The 18,916-nt window shown below is 40.3% G+C and overlaps 1 protein-coding gene across 1 annotated transcript in view; it reads right to left on the bottom strand.

Moving 5' to 3' along the window:
• The window catches only part of SLC2A13 (solute carrier family 2 member 13), a 157,033-nt gene that overhangs the window by 87,244 nt on the left and 50,873 nt on the right, over window positions 1-18,916 (bottom strand). Inside the window, exon 4 of the mRNA XM_027458948.3 lies at window positions 257-365. Coding sequence (XP_027314749.1) covers window positions 257-365 — 109 coding nt within the window. The remainder of the gene's footprint in view (window positions 1-256; window positions 366-18,916) is intronic.

The following is an 18,916-nucleotide window of genomic DNA, read 5'->3' as shown; positions in this document are numbered from 1 at the left end:
TAATGTCACTCAGTAGTTTGCACTGTCATCTCTATATAAATGTTTATCCTTACACAGGCATCTTCTTGTACCAATTTTCTGAGATACCAAATATACCAATATCCAGATTTAAAACCAGCATTCCAGCTCTCACACTCAATTTTTCACATTTCAAAATTTGTCCAGAAGCCCATCTACAACTGCTATTGGTCTAATTGACTTTTAAAAAAATATTTTAAAAGTATTTTTAAAAGAGAAGCAAGCAGTAAATACATACATGACGGTGTTAATCCCTGACAGTTGTTGAAACATCTGCAGACCACAACCCACAATTAAGGCTCTTCGAGTTGGAGGGTATGTTAGCATTCTGCAGATCACAGGTCCAGCTTCAAAAACAAACAAACAAAACAAAACAAAACAAAAAAGAATACGTAATAGTTCTTAAGTGATCTCTATCAAGACAACGTTCCCAGGCACAACAGGTTTTGCACCTTAGCTTCAAACAAGTTTGGGCTATTTCACTTATTTTTGAACAACTTTTTCAGTTCAGTTCTGCTTTTCCATGTTGTACTACGTAAGATGATTTTCATGAAGCTCAAGCAAAAAAATGAAACAATTTTTGGACACAACATACAGTGTAACTGGTGGTAGATGCACAGCTCTCCTATCGTGCCAACAGATTGCACATCTGCTGTAACTGAATGTACTCAAAGTTATCACAAAATATCATTTTTGCTCCTTTTTTAAAAGTTCCCACTGTTAACTGAAGGGTTACTTCAGAAATGCCATTACGTACTGCTCAAAGCTGAATCACACTGATAAAAATGTTCTCCTGATTCCCACCAATGTTCTCTCAATTTCCAAAAAACTGTTGCAAGTTTGGGTATTTTTAAGGTGTGGGCGAGGTCTATGCTGCACAGCTGTAAGGCCAGTAGAGGGAGCATAAAATAATTAAACTTGATCCATACCTTTGGTAGCATTGGCCTGACTCAAAAGTCAGAAAACACTTTGTTACTGAAGAGAAAGCCAAACATCTGTGGCAAACAGAGAAAGTTTTCTTCTCTGCAACTTTTACATTTTTAAAGTATCCTTAAAAAAATTAATACAGAAAACTATACAAAACCAGGCAAAAATAATTTTTTTGTCTCTACTACTTACTTGCATTTCTTTCTGCTTAGTTTGTTGTTTGGGTCAGAACAGTTCACAAGAATATGTTCTAAGTTTTATACATCTTCTCACACCTGATATACATACCCAGAACACCTAACTAGATGACAATACACACAAGGCAAAATAGTTGCCATCAAAATAATAAAAAAAAAGCTTAACACAAGTTGTAACTGGAGGTGAAGAGGATCTATACATGTATTTTATGGCTACACTTTTACATTTTCATTGAAGTCCTCCCTGAACATACAGAAAATATTACATGTATTGATTCAAAATAAAAACCATTACTGGTCTGTTAGCAAAGAACAAATTACACACAATGAGTTTTGATTTCGGACAGATCCTGCTGTATAGGTGCAGCATGACCTCCAAAACATCTCTGTGAGTGAAATCAAGTTACTGATAAACAGAGCCAACCTCAAGCTAGGTAAGATATTCTCATGCAAGATGCATGGCACGGCTGTGCAAACAACTATATCAAAGGGTTCGGGAGTCAAAGTGGCATTTCCTTGGTAGCAGCACAACAAAACATTTGCTGCTAGCTAGGAACCGTCCACAGCTCACACATACTCTCAGATTTCTCTTCCACTACAAGCTTTACACAGAAAAAAAATGCTAATAAATGCATCTCTCAAGCATAATTCACTAATATCAGCCATCAGCTTTCCATGCTCTGCATCCCACTTGAGCATGAAAGCTTTGGGCTTAAAAATCCTGGTCCACAATGGATTCTGTAGCGTATGTCATGAACCCTGGCTGGTGAATGCCTATGAGACATCATCTGTTTTTCATAAACTTCCTATAAAGTCCGTAATCAAGCTTAAAAACTGTCTTTATCTTTAGAAGACCTTACACAGCTCACCTAAATCTTGACCCAACAATGAGGCTTGTTGAATGAGCTGGAACTCTACAGCAGGGGTTGGTAGGAAAGGAGGCAGAAGTTTCACAAGGAACTGATGCAAGGTTTTTAACAATTCCCGATCCATCAGCTATTCAATGAAAGTTACATGAAACTCTATTCACAATAAGGCATTGTACAAAACAATTAGAAAGAAGGCATTGAAATGAATAGCTCGAAATTAAAGCAGCTGTTCCCAGACAATGGCTTGCAACTCGGAGGGAGTCATGAACTCTCCGCAAAACTTAATTGCAAAAATGGGTTTGTATGGCTGAAGTGGGTCACTGCAGAAAAGAGTGAGACCATGTATTCAAGCCTGCCTAGACCTTTCCAGCATCCAGTCACCTAAATTCACTAAGTATTTGTGGCTTTTTTTTTAAATCAGATTTCTGACTAACTGCATCAGAACCATGATGCTAAAAACATTGTATTGGTTTATGTCAGAGATTAAAAAGTTTCAGTGCTAATCTGTATCACAGCAACTGCACATATGAATAGGCATACACAAAATTAAAGGGTTTTCTTTCATAAAATTCAGGTCTACAAACCAATAAACTGACTGAAAGACATAAAAGAAATCATTATATTAAAGGCGCTTTTCAAACTCAGCTAAAAAATCAAAGGGCTTGGACTATAAAGTGTCTGTTTTTTGAAATAGAAAGGTTTGAAATTTTTTCTTAAAAATACCTGGCCTTAAAACTATCTAAACTATTTTTGCATTTTCCTGTCTTCAATCCCTCCATCCATCTTGTGTTGTGCTCATTTACTTCAACCATCTTGAAACTAAGCAACTGTAGGCATATCATGGTTGTGCCCAATAGAGGATGCTTCTAAACTGAAGGATGAAAAAAGAAGTTTTCAGAATGAAACACATTTTTCTACTGAAAATACGTCTTTTGAAAACTAAAACTATAGTTCAAAAAACTGTACTTCAATAGTTTCTGATAACTGTTATATTTCCTCTTACTTATTACAATAGCCTAAAATAGCACAAAGCAACAAAATAGAGAAATTAAAAAATGGAGTAACAACAACAACAAAAAACATTTGGCAATTTTTACAGTGGAAAAATAGATCTTCATCTCCAAAAGTCAGTATTTTTTGTTCATGATACTTCTGCCTTCAAGCTGTTGTCTTCTCCTTAGCTAGGAGATTCAGGAACATTCCTGAGCTTGAATTTGAGAAACCACTGAGGTGTTTGTTTTTCTCCTTCTACACTACAAATAAAAATGAAGTCAAAAGGATGAGACCTACTAAAGTCATCATTAATTTAATGAGACTAGATTTGCTTTTTTGTACTGTGCCTTCAGATAATTACTTTATCTGCAAAATATGCTCTAGTAAAAGCCAGATGAAGCTTTTTTTTTTCTCTAGTGAAAGTGCAAAATGGCAGCAACTGATAGCGAGTAATGGGAAAATTGGGATACTGCTGTTGTAGGAGGTGAAACTGCATGAACGACTGCTGTGTTCAAACTGGCTTTTTCTGAGCTTGATCTAAACTTTCTAGTTAACCAGACATTCATCCTTGTAAGAAAAAGGGGGGGAAAAAAACAACAGTAAGATTGGGGAGTTTGGTTTTGCATTCAAAACAACAAAACAAACCAAAAACCCAAGAATGACCTCTTTGCTTACGCTGGGATAAACCAAGATGGGGAGAAGCTGTTCTCATCAAATTATTATGCACTCAGAAGGTGAGCAATGCTTTCCAAATGTTACACTGTGTTAGTTACCTGAAGCTTTTAACACCAGCTCCTTATATTTTAGCTGGTCTTCTTGTTGTTAGGTATAACCTGTAAGTAAGCTTGGTTCAGACGTTCTGAATCACTGGGGAAGGCTTTCTGGTTTTCATCTGTGAGGAAAAGGGATAGTGTGGAAACCATAGGAGTTTGGGTATGATCCACGGCCAACTACATCATCTAGAGACTTGTCAAAAACAACAAAACCAACAAGTCCTAGTTCTAAAAGGATTTTTAATAATGAAAGATAAAAGTAGAAGAATGGATACTAATGATTTCTCAGCATCTCCTCCTGAAAATATGCTACATATAATTCCAGGGGAAAAAAAATACAGTAGATAGACATAAAGCCAACCTAAAAATCCCCCAGCAAATGCGAGCAGGCATCTGGTGCCTGGAAACCTTGTGATGCCCCAGCCCCTCAACTTATTAGTGCAGTACTTGGCAAAATTCCCCATCCAGGAAACTATGACGAGAGACTGGGCTGTGCCAAAGCCATTTACAGGTTTGAACACCCTTTTGCCAAGCAATCGAGGTGACAGCTTGTAGCAACAGCTTAAAGCTACCTAGGGCTCCTGCCAGCATTTTGTGTTCCTGCTGTAGAGGAGTGTTTCCGAAAAAGCAGGCTTACCAAGCACCAAGAGCCACTCACCAGTTTAGCATCAGTTAAGCTCACGCTACAAATTAGTTTTGCAAACCCATTCTCATCCTAAAATTAATCGATACCTTCTCTTCCATCCAGACACGCCTTCAAAGAACTGGTCTACAGACAGAAACGGAAGACTTCAGGCTGGTGATGTGGATAGCAGACCACTGATGCAGGAACCACTCCTCTTGTTTGGCCTTTCCTTACAGAAAGGCAGCTTCCAGCCCTGCTGTCTCTGCATCAGCAGGAAAACATTCCTCTGCTTAAGACCCAGAGTTATCACAAATGTGATATACTAAAGCAAAAACTCTTCCCCTTCACTAGCCTATTATTATTTCTAAAAGTATCAACTTCATTTATTTTCCCCTCTTGTAAAATTGACCAAATTAGGAAATAGCTTACATAGTTTTGAGATCAAAACTGCATTATTTATCCTGAACAGATAAAAAGTAATTGTACCTACAAACCAAGCTCTTCCCCACTATTTTACATTTCTACTAGCATCAGAAGAATAACTTGCAGCACTAGAGGAAGCTTCCTAGTCCATACAGTTCTCTGTTCCTTTGAGAAAGCTCAAAAGGTTGCTTGCTTGAGTCTTTTTTTATGTCAGTCACCCATCAGACAAGAATGAGAAATTCTTGATTCTTAGGATTCTGAAATTCTGATTCTTAGGATTTTTAGGTTTTCCACAGTGAAAACACCCAATGGTATAACAACAGAGCCTGCTCTAATAGAAAATAAAAGTATATTAGACACAATCTTTTTGGTTCTAAAGTTACGGAATGCAAGGAGTTTTTCCATGCCTATTTGAATTGAAAGAGGTTTTTCCCTTGCTCAGGAAACATAGATTTCAAATAAATGGTCCCTCTAAATTATCTTTTTAATCCATACAGAAACACTCAGAACAAAGTTTTTTTTTTCTTTTTGTTTTGACAAGAAGTTGTGTTAGTCTTCTGGGAATCATGAAAACAAAGCAATTTGCTTCTATTTGTAAAAGGAATAAAAAAATAACATCTTTCCCTTGATAATACATTCTTTGACATAAAGCTCTGGTGATGGAAAATCTATGTGACTGAGTACTGGCACAAAGAAAGCAGCAGTTAAGAATGCCTTTGAATAGGATGAGAGGCAGTCGAAAGTTGGGAAGCAAAAAAAAAAAAGTTCATTTTGGCTCTGTATTACATGTTCTTTATAAAAAACAGATCCCACTGTAATGAAGTCTGTTCAAACTGGAGAAAGCATGGCAAAGCAGGTAACAGCACCATTTACATGATGCCAATGGGAGCTGAGAGAAGTGCTCACGATGACCAAAGAGAGGCGATGACCCAGGGGCTGGACCAGAGCCTGGTACTATCAAAACCTGTGGATGAGGGCAGCGAGATGTTTTTTTTTCCTGTTTATTTGGTAGGAAAACTGGGGTAGGGACAAAGAAAAGCAAGTGTCACATTATGTTTTGCTTCTGTCTTGATAAGTACCTTGGAAACAAAGGCATTAAGGATGACTTGGACATACCCACAGCCTGCAGTGTGGTTTTAGCAATTATTTCTTTTCACAGTCTGCTCCAGAAGTGCTTTACATAGGAAATGGGAACATGATCCTCACAGCTGGAGAAAGCAGATGAGGAAAGATAAGATGATGTACCTAGACTTACGCAGGCACAATCGAAAGGAGCCAAGCATTTTAACAGCCTGAAGATCTTCCCACTCCACACTCTCATCACCTAATGAAGGGTAGCGCAGAGCGTTTATCGGTCTGGAATTGGAAAGCTTTTTTTCTTTTAGTTCAAGTCAAGGAAAAACACTTAGAAGAAAATTGCAGTGAGGACAGTTTCGAGAGTGATTTATTTACTTTTTAATTAAAAAAGCACAAGAAAAGCTGATGACTCAGAGTTCCCTCTAACCTAATCAGTAATCTACTATCAAGTTGATCTTTCCAGCTGTTAGTGTATTAACACTCATACTGATATTGTATTTTGTTTCCAACATGGCACAATTCAAGCCTTACATTTTTGGCAAATTTTTCTGCCAAGATGTTCAAGATGTTAGGGTTTTGCCTTTTTTTTTTTCCCCCCTTATCCTGTGTCCTTTGTTTCCAGATGAAATATTCGCCTTCCCGCCCTAGATCAGTGTTTTTAACAGTGGAAATAGATTTCCATTCCTTGCACTCTGAACAAATTAAACACAGGGAGACACTTCCTGGAGGGAAGGAATAAAAAGGAAGTTTAGTAAAACTGGAAAAAGAATTCTGGAGCTCAGTGAAAGTCTCAATGGGAACTTTTGGATACGATCTGTTGCACGCTTGTTCTTTTCCTTACTGTCTTAATAGCGTATTTAGTTTAGACCTTCTCCTTAAAAGGGGAAAAAGGGATTTATCTGTGGGATTTATCTGAAAAACTACTGATGAGAAGAGAAGAGAAGAGAAGAGAAGAGAAGAGAAGAGAAGAGAAGAGAAGAGAAGAGAAGAGAAGAGAAGAGAAGAGAAGAGAAGAGAAGAGAAGAGAAGAGAAGAGAAGAGAAGAGAAGAGAAGAGAAGAGAAGAGAAGAGAAGAGAAGAGAAGAGAAGAGAAGAGAAGAGAAGAGAAGAGAAGAGAAGAGAAGAGAAGAGAAGAGAAGAGAAGAGAAGAGAAGAGAAGAGAAGAGAAGAGAAGAGAAGAGAAGAGAAGAGAAGAGAAGAGAAGAGAAGAGAAGAGAAGAGAAGAGAAGAGAAGAGAAGAGAAGAGCCAAGTTTTTGCTACTGCAGATTAGATCTCACTGGAGCAGCAAATCCAAACCAACCACCTGCTTAAGTATTGTCACTGGCTGAACTAGTAATAATTTGCAATTAAAAACACGGAGAACAGATAGCAATCTCTTGGGCTATGATCTTAAGAAGTATTTTTATCATGAGAACCAAAGATTATGAAAAGCTGACGTTCATGACAGTTTTCAAATCTTCCAATTTCTGGAGGATTCACATACAGCCTATGCGAATTAAATTTGAGCCACTCTGGAGTTTCAGACATAATAAAGTACTTCACAACAAAGTATGACTCTTGACAATCTCGCATCAGATATAATCATTAGCATCAATACAAAACCAGCATGGAGGCAGTTTATTTTGCACAAAAAAGACTCTATGGAGAGCCGGATTAGGAACCTTTTCTCATTTATTTCATAATGCTGTCAGTGGTAGCAACAAATTTCATCCAGAAAGATTCACGGATTGTTTTTCACGTACATCCACCACACAGTTTCCAGATTAATTGGAAATTAACTGTTGTTAATTCTGGTTTCCAGCATTAACAAGATCTTTCCTCTGCAAAAAACTTCAGAGAATGCCTCCAAGAGCAGTTTTTGCTAAGGTCAGTGAGACTGGCAGCAAGTAGCTGGATCTATATGCAATTGTTTGGACAGCTGAAATATTTTTTGCCTGTTGGTTAATAGGAGAACATACTGTGGGTCTTGCTTTCATTAAAATGTGTCTTAAAAGTAATTTTGAAACCTTACGTGCAGATGTCCTGTATCATCAGCTGGGACTGAATCACCGAACAAAGGCTCATAGATAAAACAGAATTAAAGAAGATGTATGATAATGCTGCACAGAACAGCAGGCAAAAGGTATCTTCTCATGTCATGATTCTGTTTTTAGGGAAAATAGAATTAATATTATGTAACAGACACTTCAAGGTCCCTCATGTACTATGAACAACATGAAACCTGAGAGCTGCTTAGCTTATACTGAGTGGAAACCCCTCTGATCATTTTCAGCATAAAGGAGACAGAATGGCATTGCCTAAATGCCATGTTTATAGGAAGTTTCCTTATACATATAAAATACTTTAAAGGGCAGTTCTTAAAAAAAATCTTGAAAACCCAGTGGAGTGTAAGATGATACTTGATAACTCTTCCCCAGTAAAGCATGTTTCTTCCTTCAAAAAAAATCAATATATGTATCAATCTAAATCATACGTAATTAACCGTGTATATAACTGTGTATATTAATGCTTGCTTGTCTTACAAGATAAAAGCATGTGAGCATGCTCATTGCTCCTTCTCATTGCAGCTTTGCAGATCTAGCAGATAAAAAGCAAGATCATAAAGATTTTATTAAACTCTTTCAAAACCTGGGGCCTATTTTTCAAAAGGATACAGGAATGCTGAGATTTCCTTGTGAATTTCAGTAGGTAGGTTTTCATGCTGCTTTCATACCCTCAGCAAGTTGAAATAAAGAATAATATCCAAATGATAGTTATTGTGCAGAAAATCCTATCATCTGTTTGTTCTCCTGCTCCTGTGCTGAGCTCTGTTTTAGAATTTTAAGGTGAAACTTTAAGTTTTGACAGATGTCACCTTTTTAACCTGTGTTTCTGATGCAGCAGCTTACAGCTGGCCCTAGGGAACACGGCTCCAATCACACCAGTAAAACGAAACCATTAAGAGCGGGTCCAAGCCCCAGCAGAGCTGCCATTCCAAAGGGGCACATTTAAGCAAAGGGACATTTCTCAGACATTTGCAGTGATCTGAGCCACTTCAGTGTCCACCGAAACACATTTCTTTTTTTCCACTATAGGTACCAATAAATAATATTAAAATATCAATTCTAAATTTGTCACAAGGGGACTATTCTCTCAGAAGAAAAAGGAAAAGGAGCACCAGGATTTCTCCAGTGTTGGGTAAAAGCAAACATGCCTCAAAGTTTTACTGAGGCAGTGAGAGCAAGCATTGCACGCCGTGACTTGCAAGCCAGTGAGAACAAACGTGAGGCTCACAGGAAAACTGGGATGTTTCAAAAAACCTGCATGTGTTTTGATGTAACTACCAAGGAGTCACACTACCCTACACTCAGTAGGAGATGCAGGAAGACTGAGTGATCTCCAAGCCCACCCAGGCAAGGAGAGGGTAGGGCAGAGTTTGTACTGAGAATGCTCCCCTCCAAAAGGCAGTGTGCACACACCTCTGGTTCACCTACCTGCTGGAGGACTGCAGCTTCCAATTGTTGCTTGGGCACTGGAAGGGCTCCCCAGGGCAGTGGGAACAGCCCCGAGCATGCCACAGTTCAAGGAGTGTTTGGACAGCGCTCTCAGACACATGGTCTGGTTTTGGGGTGGTCCTGTGTGGAGCCAGGAGTTGGACTCGGTTATCCCTGTGGCTCTCTTCCAAGTCAGGATATTCTGTGATTGTGTGATTTGCCCACAAAACATTATCACAGTAAAAGCAACCCAGCTTATCACAGAGTGATGTCTAATATCATTTTTCCAGAGAAGAACAAAGGGCTGAGAAAGCCACCGCACATCAAAAGATCAATGTGAGGTTTTAGTTAGTGGTTACAGTACAGAGTTTCACCAGCATATTTTTGACTCCCAGGACATGCAGAGATATTTCAGAAGGACACGGGTGTGGTAGCAGGAGAGCTGGTAGAGACACTACCACAAATCCAGAGGAGATACGGGGAGGAGATGATTTGAACTTGTTTTGTTTGGAAAGGGATGATTTTGCCCCCATTTCTCTGGTGCAAGGGCAGCATCTCCAAAGCACCGGAGACCATCCTAGAGCTGCATTTTTGGGGCCATGCTGACCAAGGGAGCAGGCACAGAGGTCACCTGCCTCTTCCCACCATCGGGTACTGCTCAGCTTCATGCAGAGTCCTGCCTGGGGAAGGGTCGTGCTGCTGCGGTCCTCGGAGCCACATCAAGCCCTGGTTAGTGGGATAGGCACGGATGTGTCCACACTGGAAGAACATCCAGAACAGAGGCTGCTTTGATTCACTTCCACGCTATTTTAAGGAATAGAAACGTCCAACTTCTATTTAAAGCACTACGTAAAAATTATGGGTTTGTTTTCAGCACGGGGGTGGGAGCACTCTCACAGAACTGAAGTCTGTTTATCTGACTCCTTGTTTCACGGCTGAAGGTCAAGAAGAATCAGGGCTCACCCTGTCCCCGTGCACCAGTGCTCTGGTTTTCAGCTCCAAACGAGAGCAAAGCTCCCCTGCACAGCTTGAACTGCCCTGCACCACTAGACAACACAAAGGAACGTACCCTGGTTGCCAGTGAATACTAAATTAAAAATAAGTAAAAAATGGATTTGAAGGAAAACAATACTTTGCTTTGAGCTGGTCTATATCCACCCTCTGACCAACAAAAGAAAATTGCTATTATACTGCAAAAAGCATAACCATCTACTAAAAACAAACAAACAAACAAAAAAATCTCTTCAGCTTCCTTTGGTTTTTGTTTTTTCTAAGCTCTAATTCCCCAAAGCCATGTCCCTGTGTCTATACATCTGTGCCAGCAACCTGCTTCCTGAGCATCCCAGCTGTCCTCAAAGATGCTACATGTGAACATGTCACATTTGGCTCCCTCCTAATTCCATTTGTTAATGCTCCTTTTTTTGCAGGGAGACAAAAGAGCAAGGATGGAAACAGAGCTAGCAGCAATGGCAATGGCAGGACACATACAGCAAAATCGATACATATATTTTATATATAAAAAAATACGGGAAAACACACTTCAGGCTAATTCTTGCACAAAGAAGATGCTATTAAAACGTGCTACTCAAATATTTTTGGTCTGTTCAAGTTCCAGACCAAGTCTGCTGGCGTTTGGAAGTAATGCCTAGTGAAAAAATACCCACATTACAAGCTCACTGACATTTTTAGGGTTTCAATGTTAAGATTACGACTTGCATAAACGCAGCAAGCATTCTCAGCTGCAACACTATTTCAGAATGACTTAAACTGCATTCTTAAAGCCAATAAGAGCCTCAATTGGGCTAAGGGAGAAGTTGATTATAGGGCCAGTACAAATTCTTATCCAGGGCTTCAGATGCATACATGCAGTAGCTAAAGCTAAGCATGAAGCCGGACAAACTTCCCACAGTGATTCACAACATCCCAGTGAAAGCATGGGCTCAGCAACTAGCAGATACTGAATAACATCTCAGTTTCCCCAGGTTTTCTTTACTTTCCTTTATTTTTTTTCAGGAAAAAAAAGTATCACTAGTGTGGCTGGAATTTCAGGTAACCTTGCTAATCTTCATAGCTCCAGGGCAAACTTCACAGACTGTGATCAGGTTGTGGTTCAGAGAAGGGGCAGGAGTTCACGCAGACATGCATGTCCTCTATAATAAAGAGTAACTATTTCTCCAGGATGCTTAACTTCTTCCTAGAGGCAACACACCTTGTTAGAAGAAACAGATGCTTTAAAGATAAGCCCTAAAAAGAGCAGTATTAATTCCTGTAAACCAAAAAAAAATAAATAATAATCAAAAAACCTACTCCTAATTACTGCAGTTAGAATTTGTCAGCTTCGGGGGCTGACGAACATGAAGGTGTCAGCAAATCTGCTTCAAAACATTAGGATTTACAGCAGCGTGGTTGGCATCAGATTGCGTCAGGAAATAATGAAAGTTCATTTCCAGTGTTAGATATAAGAAGCATCTGCATCTTTATATGGATACCAGGAAAATATTTTCATGTTTCGCAGAAAGAGCATCATTGCCCAACTGTGCTTTCTGCCAACTGTCACCAACCTATTAAGCAGGCTGAAAGGAAAAATTCTTGGGCAGGAAGTCTGGGGGAAAACTTGTAAACAAAACCAGAGGGAGAGCAAAGCTGGAAGAAAGCTGCAGTGTTTGGACCACCTACGTTTCATGGTGGATTTCCAAATATCTCCATTCACTGACCTCATATTTGCCGGCTTTCTCTGAGCTGCCACTTAGTCACTGAGAAACATCTCTGATTCTGATCACACAAGCTGTGCAGCTAGCCGAGAAACTAATTCCATTCTCTACCTATATACAGCTATCTATGTTCTCCCCTGTCTATAGACATTCTCTCCTGACACAGCTGAGATGAAGACACCAGCAGACAAGCAGAGAAAGTGGACAATGGAAGTAAGAACAACCTGACTACAACACATGGGGAAAAAGGGCAAATATAAAATTAAATAAGTATGAACTGAATGGAAAAATCAAGCTTACAACACAGAAATAACACCATCTTTGATGAGCTCACAACTTCACGTTGACTTTGGACAACCAGACAAGCAGAGGATGTTTTCTATTTTGGAGACCACTAAGGTCCTACACACTAGCCATTGGTAATTTTACGTAGAAACGCCAACAGAGAAAGAAAAAGCCCATATGCCTGTAGTCATAAACCAATTTCCATAAGTGTTTTGCTTAATTACCAAGCTATGAATGCATGAAGGAATTCTCATTCAAGCACTTATCATTCACGTGAAGGAAATGGTGGATATTTAAGATCAAATATAGTAAAAAATGCAGAGTAACACCGAGACATGCTATCTGTGTGTCTCAATTTCTGCGTCTGACACAACAAAACACAAACAAATCACTTGTGTTACCAAACATTACTCGATTGTAAATCCACACCCAACATCAAGAGTAAGTAGCAAGACTTGGGATGAAAAGTTTGGGCACAGCAGGGCAGCTTTGAGATCAATTCCTCCACCAAGAAGAGGAATTTCCTTAAGAAGAGACAATACTGTGAGCTCCTTCCCTCTTTGGAGAAGTGCTAACTTTGATTGGCATATGGGGCGGATACATATAACCCAACCAACCCCAATTGCTTTAAAAAGTTAATGACTTCCCTGTACACTGTTATACAACACCCTTTAATGAAATAGTTTACTCATTTACAAAGAAAATTAATTCCACTGGGCAACACACGGTTTAAGAAGCAGGCATGGCCACGTGCATCTCAGCAAGTCATGCAAGCAGCAGGTGGGGATCATCAGGTTGAAGCAGTCTGAAGCCAAGGCCCATCAATGTACACAGCACATGATTTGTAGGTTTTCTGCTAGAATGGGTTTAGTCTGGTCCCCGAGGCAGAGTATGGCCACTCATGGGCCGTTAGAAGCTGCCAGAGACCCTGTCATTGATTTGAGCATTCACATCTCCAAGAGGGTCAGAGAACACTGAGGTTATCCCTGGAGTGGACCTCTTGTTTTGGTCCCCCAAAGGCATTTTTTCCATAGGCCCTAATACTGCCTCACCATCCGAACAGGCAGTACATGGGGTGATGATGGGAGACAAGAAGAGACTCACTGCAGAGCTACACCGCTGTTCAGAGCCGAAACGTAAATGCAGATGTAGTCAATGCATCTTTTAGCAGCTGACAGCAACTGGAATAGATTTGCATAAAACCAAACCAGGAAAAAAGCAATGAGCTGCTCCTATAAACTATTAGGTTTTATTCCAAATTAATTTAGAAGTCTACGACAAAATTAATTCAGTATTTTGTAATGCTAGCTCAATGAAATAAATTTTGCAGCAGCTGCCTATGGGCTTGAGCTTTTTTACTTTTTTTTCTTCCCCTCCATTACTAAAAGCTGAGAGTCAACGCAGGTCCTTGCCCATTATTGCTGGCATTTTTTGGCAAGAAGCAGAAGATTTTTTTTCCCTCCAGAATAATTGGTTTTTGTTTTGTTTTTACAACATAATGTTAAGGTCCTATTCCCTCCCGCAGGGCTCTGTCTTTTTACTAGACAAGCTTAGGAAGTAACAATAAAAAATGTGTGGTGGGGCTTTAGGGGGCACAGTAAAGGCAAGCTCTGACAGCTGATTATGTCCTAAGCCCTTTGCCTGCATCCTGGATTTTCAGGACAACCAAAAGGAAGAGACTTTAGATTTTAAAATAAATCTGTCAGAAGAGGTATGGAAAAGTTGAATAAGCACGCTTTTGCTTTTTAAAATCAATTTAAAGGAGTGTATACCGTATTGCTGCTAAAAGTTGTTGGAAACTAAAAGTAAACTTTCAGGTCAAATGTCAACCCAATCTTGTGCATTAGGAACAAAATTAGGTGCACATTATCATCCCTAAGCCAACGTGAATTTAGACACCAAAGAGATTAATACGATGTTACTGCGATGTGTCTCCATAGCCTGAACCTCAGGGAAGGCCACTATTTAAGTGCATTTTAAATCTAAAGCTTTCAGATCCAAGTCCTCACGCCAAACACGAATCACTCTGTACTTTCTGCTTTTCAACACCACCACAGCTTTGGCCTGACCCGCACACACCTTCTGCAAGGCAGGAGCCCGACGGAGAGCAACTGTCTGACATCGGCATGCGGTGTGGTTCTTCCCCTGATCTCAAACCAACCTTTGCAGCGTTAAGAAAAAGAAAAAACACAAGATTTTTAAAGAAGCTGGGTATGAGGTATGAGTGGAGAAGGAAAGCAGAAACCTGGGGCTGTGACTCTGGATATAATTTATCAAAAGAAAGAACAACAAAAACAGATCTTCTCAAAGAGGTAGTTTTAAAGAAATCAATTTGCTGCTGTCTATAGATGAGGGTGCTTAGCAAAAAACTCTTAGATGTGCCACAGAGCACAACAGGTCTCTCCCCTGCATGAACCCACCAGGGCCCTCACAGCAGGTGTTTTCGGGTGTGCTGAAGACCTGTGAGGAGGAAGGCTGCTTCTGCTTCTCCCTCGGCCAGGCACAGGACTGTCCACCAGCAGCCAGTTCTGCTCAGATGGGCAGCAGCGGGCTGATGAGGCTATCCAGGTGACAGGCACACCCGGGGGGCCAAACAGAGCATTTTGTAGAAACACTACACACTACATCATCTATAAAGCAAGATATGGAAGTGGTCTGATATTACTTAGTGGTCTAATATTACTTATTGCTAAAGAATAGCCCACAGTTTCCTGTGAGAAACCCTGAAGCTAGACTGTAACTCACCTTTCTCAGGGAAATAAGGGAGAAGAAGCAAGGATGAGGGACCCATCCTCCGACGCTTGATGGTGAAGGGTTTACCTCAGGAACACCCAGCCACCCCCTGCCGCGGCGTGCTGACGGGCACTCAGACCCTCCACCACAGATTCGGAGAAATAGGATTTCACGGGGGAAGTGCAAGCCTCAAAAGATGTGATAAGTGATGCTATTTATAGGGAAAGGGAGGCTGAACGTTTTTTGCATTGATTCTTCCAGCTAATTCACTTGGCAAACCAACCTGTGAGGCTAAGCATAGAGAAAATTAAAGCGGCGTCACCCTGTTCTGCTACAGTACAGGAATTCAGATTTGAAACAAGTGACCTTCCCCAGCGAAGGACAGCAATTCAATCCCGTGATTGAGAAGAGCAGTATTTCGCTCTGCCATTCACGTCTTGATAGATGGCATTGCCATGACACTGATTTGAAGTGGGAGGCTTCTCTACTCTCAGCGGACAAAAACAATGATCAGAAATGTCACCGACGTGATACACGGCTTCCCAGGCCTTGGGCAAGGAGAAGCTCCCAGAAGCAGCTGTGTGTGACATACCAACAGCAAAAACACTGAGTTCCATCTAAGAAAGAGACATCAACCTTTATGTAACCATTTCAGATCAGCAGCGTACCAAACGAACACCACAGAGCCCTCTCCTCTGTGCAAGGTGAGGCTGAACTTCCCACGAAGCTCTACGGGACTGATCCCTGCACTGGGCGTTTGTTAGCTGATTTCTTACTGAAAGTCAGGTTTCTTAACAGCCTGCTTAACACCACACCCTACTTACACTTTGTTCCTCCCAAAACCTGGGTATTTGCTTTATAATGTCCAAACTTGCTGATGATACCAACTCCCATTAGTTGGCCCTTGGCCTATGGCTCCCACAGGCCCTTACATTTCATCGCAAGGGCCAACTGCAAAGACTGTACCAGTTGTAATTTTTCCACAAACATGCTGTATCACATTCAAATAGTAAAAAAGGCCTTCAAAAACATGCTGATGTAGAGCTTAGTGATACGGATTAATGGTGGACTTGGCAGTGCTAGGTCAAAAACACCAAAAACAACCTCAGTAATTCAGCTCCTGAGCAGCGTGATGCAGATGTAACATCTGGGTCTCCAACATTCCCCCTTACTTTACATGCATGGAAATAAATACTTAAAAAGGTAACCTGACATTAATCTGTTGCTGAAACAGTGACACTTTTGGCTGTTCACGTTTGATATCAATTGGAAGACATGCCTCAAACACATGTAGATACCAAAGAGCAGAAAACCAAAATTAATCACGGCATGACAACGGCTTTTCAGTTAATAAGAGCGGAACAAATGTTTATGAATTTTTGCTTGTTCATGTTTTCTCTGAGAATACTGCAGTGATGCCAGTGGTTTGAAATCAAAGGAAAAAGTAAAGTGAATAATGCAAGACTTCTCAGAATGAACTATACAAATAATTCAGTTGCTCCTTAAAATGCGCTTCACGTTTTATATACAAAACAGAGGAAAATATATCCACAGAATGTACTTTAAAAGAATCTTTCTTACAATCAATGGACATATTCAGTTTCAAGACTTGAAGAAAAGGGTTAATGTATGCAGACAGGCACTCAAAATGAACGTTTCAGCCAACCCTTCCAGGTACACTGAAGAAGATGGTCTTGTTTGCCCCCAGAAGTGACAAACCTTTCTGGACACGGTTAGGCCAAGGGGTTTGGACAGAATTCATGAATAATGTATATCTGGGGGGAGAACAACCAGCATCGTTACAACACGACCGTCCTAACAAGCAAGTAAGCAATTTTCTTCTTCTTTCTCACAGCTCTCTCTCACAGTCCAGTTGTTCTCACTGATATTTTAGATTCTCAGAATTACTGGGGAAGCTTCAGCTGTGACTTTACCAGACCCAAGTTTGTTTTTCATTCCAGTGTCATGACACTTTAATGAAAATACATACAAAGCTTCCAAATGGATCCTTTGGAAAGTACACGAGCTCTGGGTAGGACGTTGCTGAGATGCACCACAGAGTCACGGGCTCACAAGTGACGCACTGCACTAATGGAAATTGTTTTATTGCAAATGCCACCTGATGGAATAACACTATCACTGAAAGTATGAAATATCCATCACCAGAGATGATCCCAACTTCTTGCTGACATATAGGAAAAGTTTAGGATATTTTCTTCCAAGGACTAGCTCGCAAGACATTGTATCTTTCTAGATGTGACAACTTTAGTAAATAGGCTATAAAAGAAGAGAAAATTCATTTAAGGCACGCTGACAAGACAGATATAGACCAACAGTAAACATGGTCAAAATTTCAATCCTGATTTCCCTCAAGTATTGCAAAACCTGTAGTTGCAATCATCAAGTCTCTGTTCAATTTTTCTTAAGTATTCCTTGTGGATACCAATTCATTAGCCATTGCTACTGAAACAGCATTATAATAGAAGAAGAAAGAAGCATCTATCCCCAGAAGGTACCACAAGAATTAGGGAAATCAAAAGACAATGGTAGATCTCAAGAAGCAATAAAAGCAGGTTAAGAAAATGAAGAAAATATGAACCAACTAAAAGCTCTAGGACAATAAGCACTGCCCAAAGCTCATTTTTCAGGGGGCCTGTACTTCAAAAAAGCATCAGGGCTTTAATTTTTGACTACAGTTTTGACTAGACAGCTCTTCATACAAATGGATGTTTCACCTTCGAACCAGTAAAGATGTAATGTGCATAGATTGCCTGTCCACATCTGTCTTTGGGGATGCACTACCCTAGTTTGCTAGGTGGTGCAATTTTTTTGTAATCATTTTCAAGTTTCTTGTTCATGTTGCTTTGTATTAATTTTTAAAGAGACTGTGAGAGGGATACTGTGTGTCTGCACATGGCAGCTCAGCTTGTGTAATGAGAGCACAGGAACAGGCTCCACTGACAGCATAAGGTTTCTGAACAGCTCAAAAGAAAAGCAACACGCTACTCCAAGCTTGGTGAGAGCACAAGCCAGGCACCAGGCTTCAAGCAGATATCTGTAAAACCCTGCTTCACAGCACCATATTTGCTGAATGTTTTGTGTTTGTCTACTTGATACCTATAGACCACACAGAAATCCTCTCCACACACATCCAGGATCCAATGGGATCCAATGGTACGAGTCAGCAATACTTTGTCATCATTTTACACACATACAAAATATTCCAACCAACCTCCCAGGAAGGATATACAAAAGAGTATCACCCTTTAGGAAGTGGAAATGTATTCAAGGACCAAGATGCGACAAGCTATGGAATAAAAGCCTGAATACTTGCTTGTTTTAGCAGCACGCATTTTGGTACGTTTGACGGCAGTGTCAGTACCAAGTCAGCTTTGTCAATGCTTAAAGCTTCTGAAAAGTTCCACCCATGGCTGACATCTGCTGTCCCCTCGCCCCAGGGTGCAGGTAGGTACTCATGTACTTTAGCATAGCATTTTGAGGATGGTATAGTGTTGCCATGGGTAGCTGTGGGACATAAATCCCCCCACAAGCCTCACAGGATCCTTCAAAACTTCCTCTGGTGAAAATCCATCCCGTTTTCTCTCTTGAAAGTGGGAATAGTTGCACTTCATTCCATTATGGGTTTTGAAAACACAGTTATTGAGAACAAGAGTTGCACACCTTCTGTAGTGGGGCATTTCCTACTTAAGACAGTAAACCTGAAAACCACACATCTAAATGCACAAGAACATCTCCTGAAAAGCTGCAAGAAAACTCAGAGTAAAACAGAAAGTAACAGAATTAAAACTAT

Source organism: Anas platyrhynchos, chromosome 1, assembly GCF_047663525.1.
Source record: "Anas platyrhynchos isolate ZD024472 breed Pekin duck chromosome 1, IASCAAS_PekinDuck_T2T, whole genome shotgun sequence".
NCBI classification, from domain to species: domain Eukaryota; kingdom Metazoa; phylum Chordata; class Aves; order Anseriformes; family Anatidae; genus Anas; species Anas platyrhynchos.
This window is presented reverse-complemented; position numbering and strand designations above follow the sequence as displayed.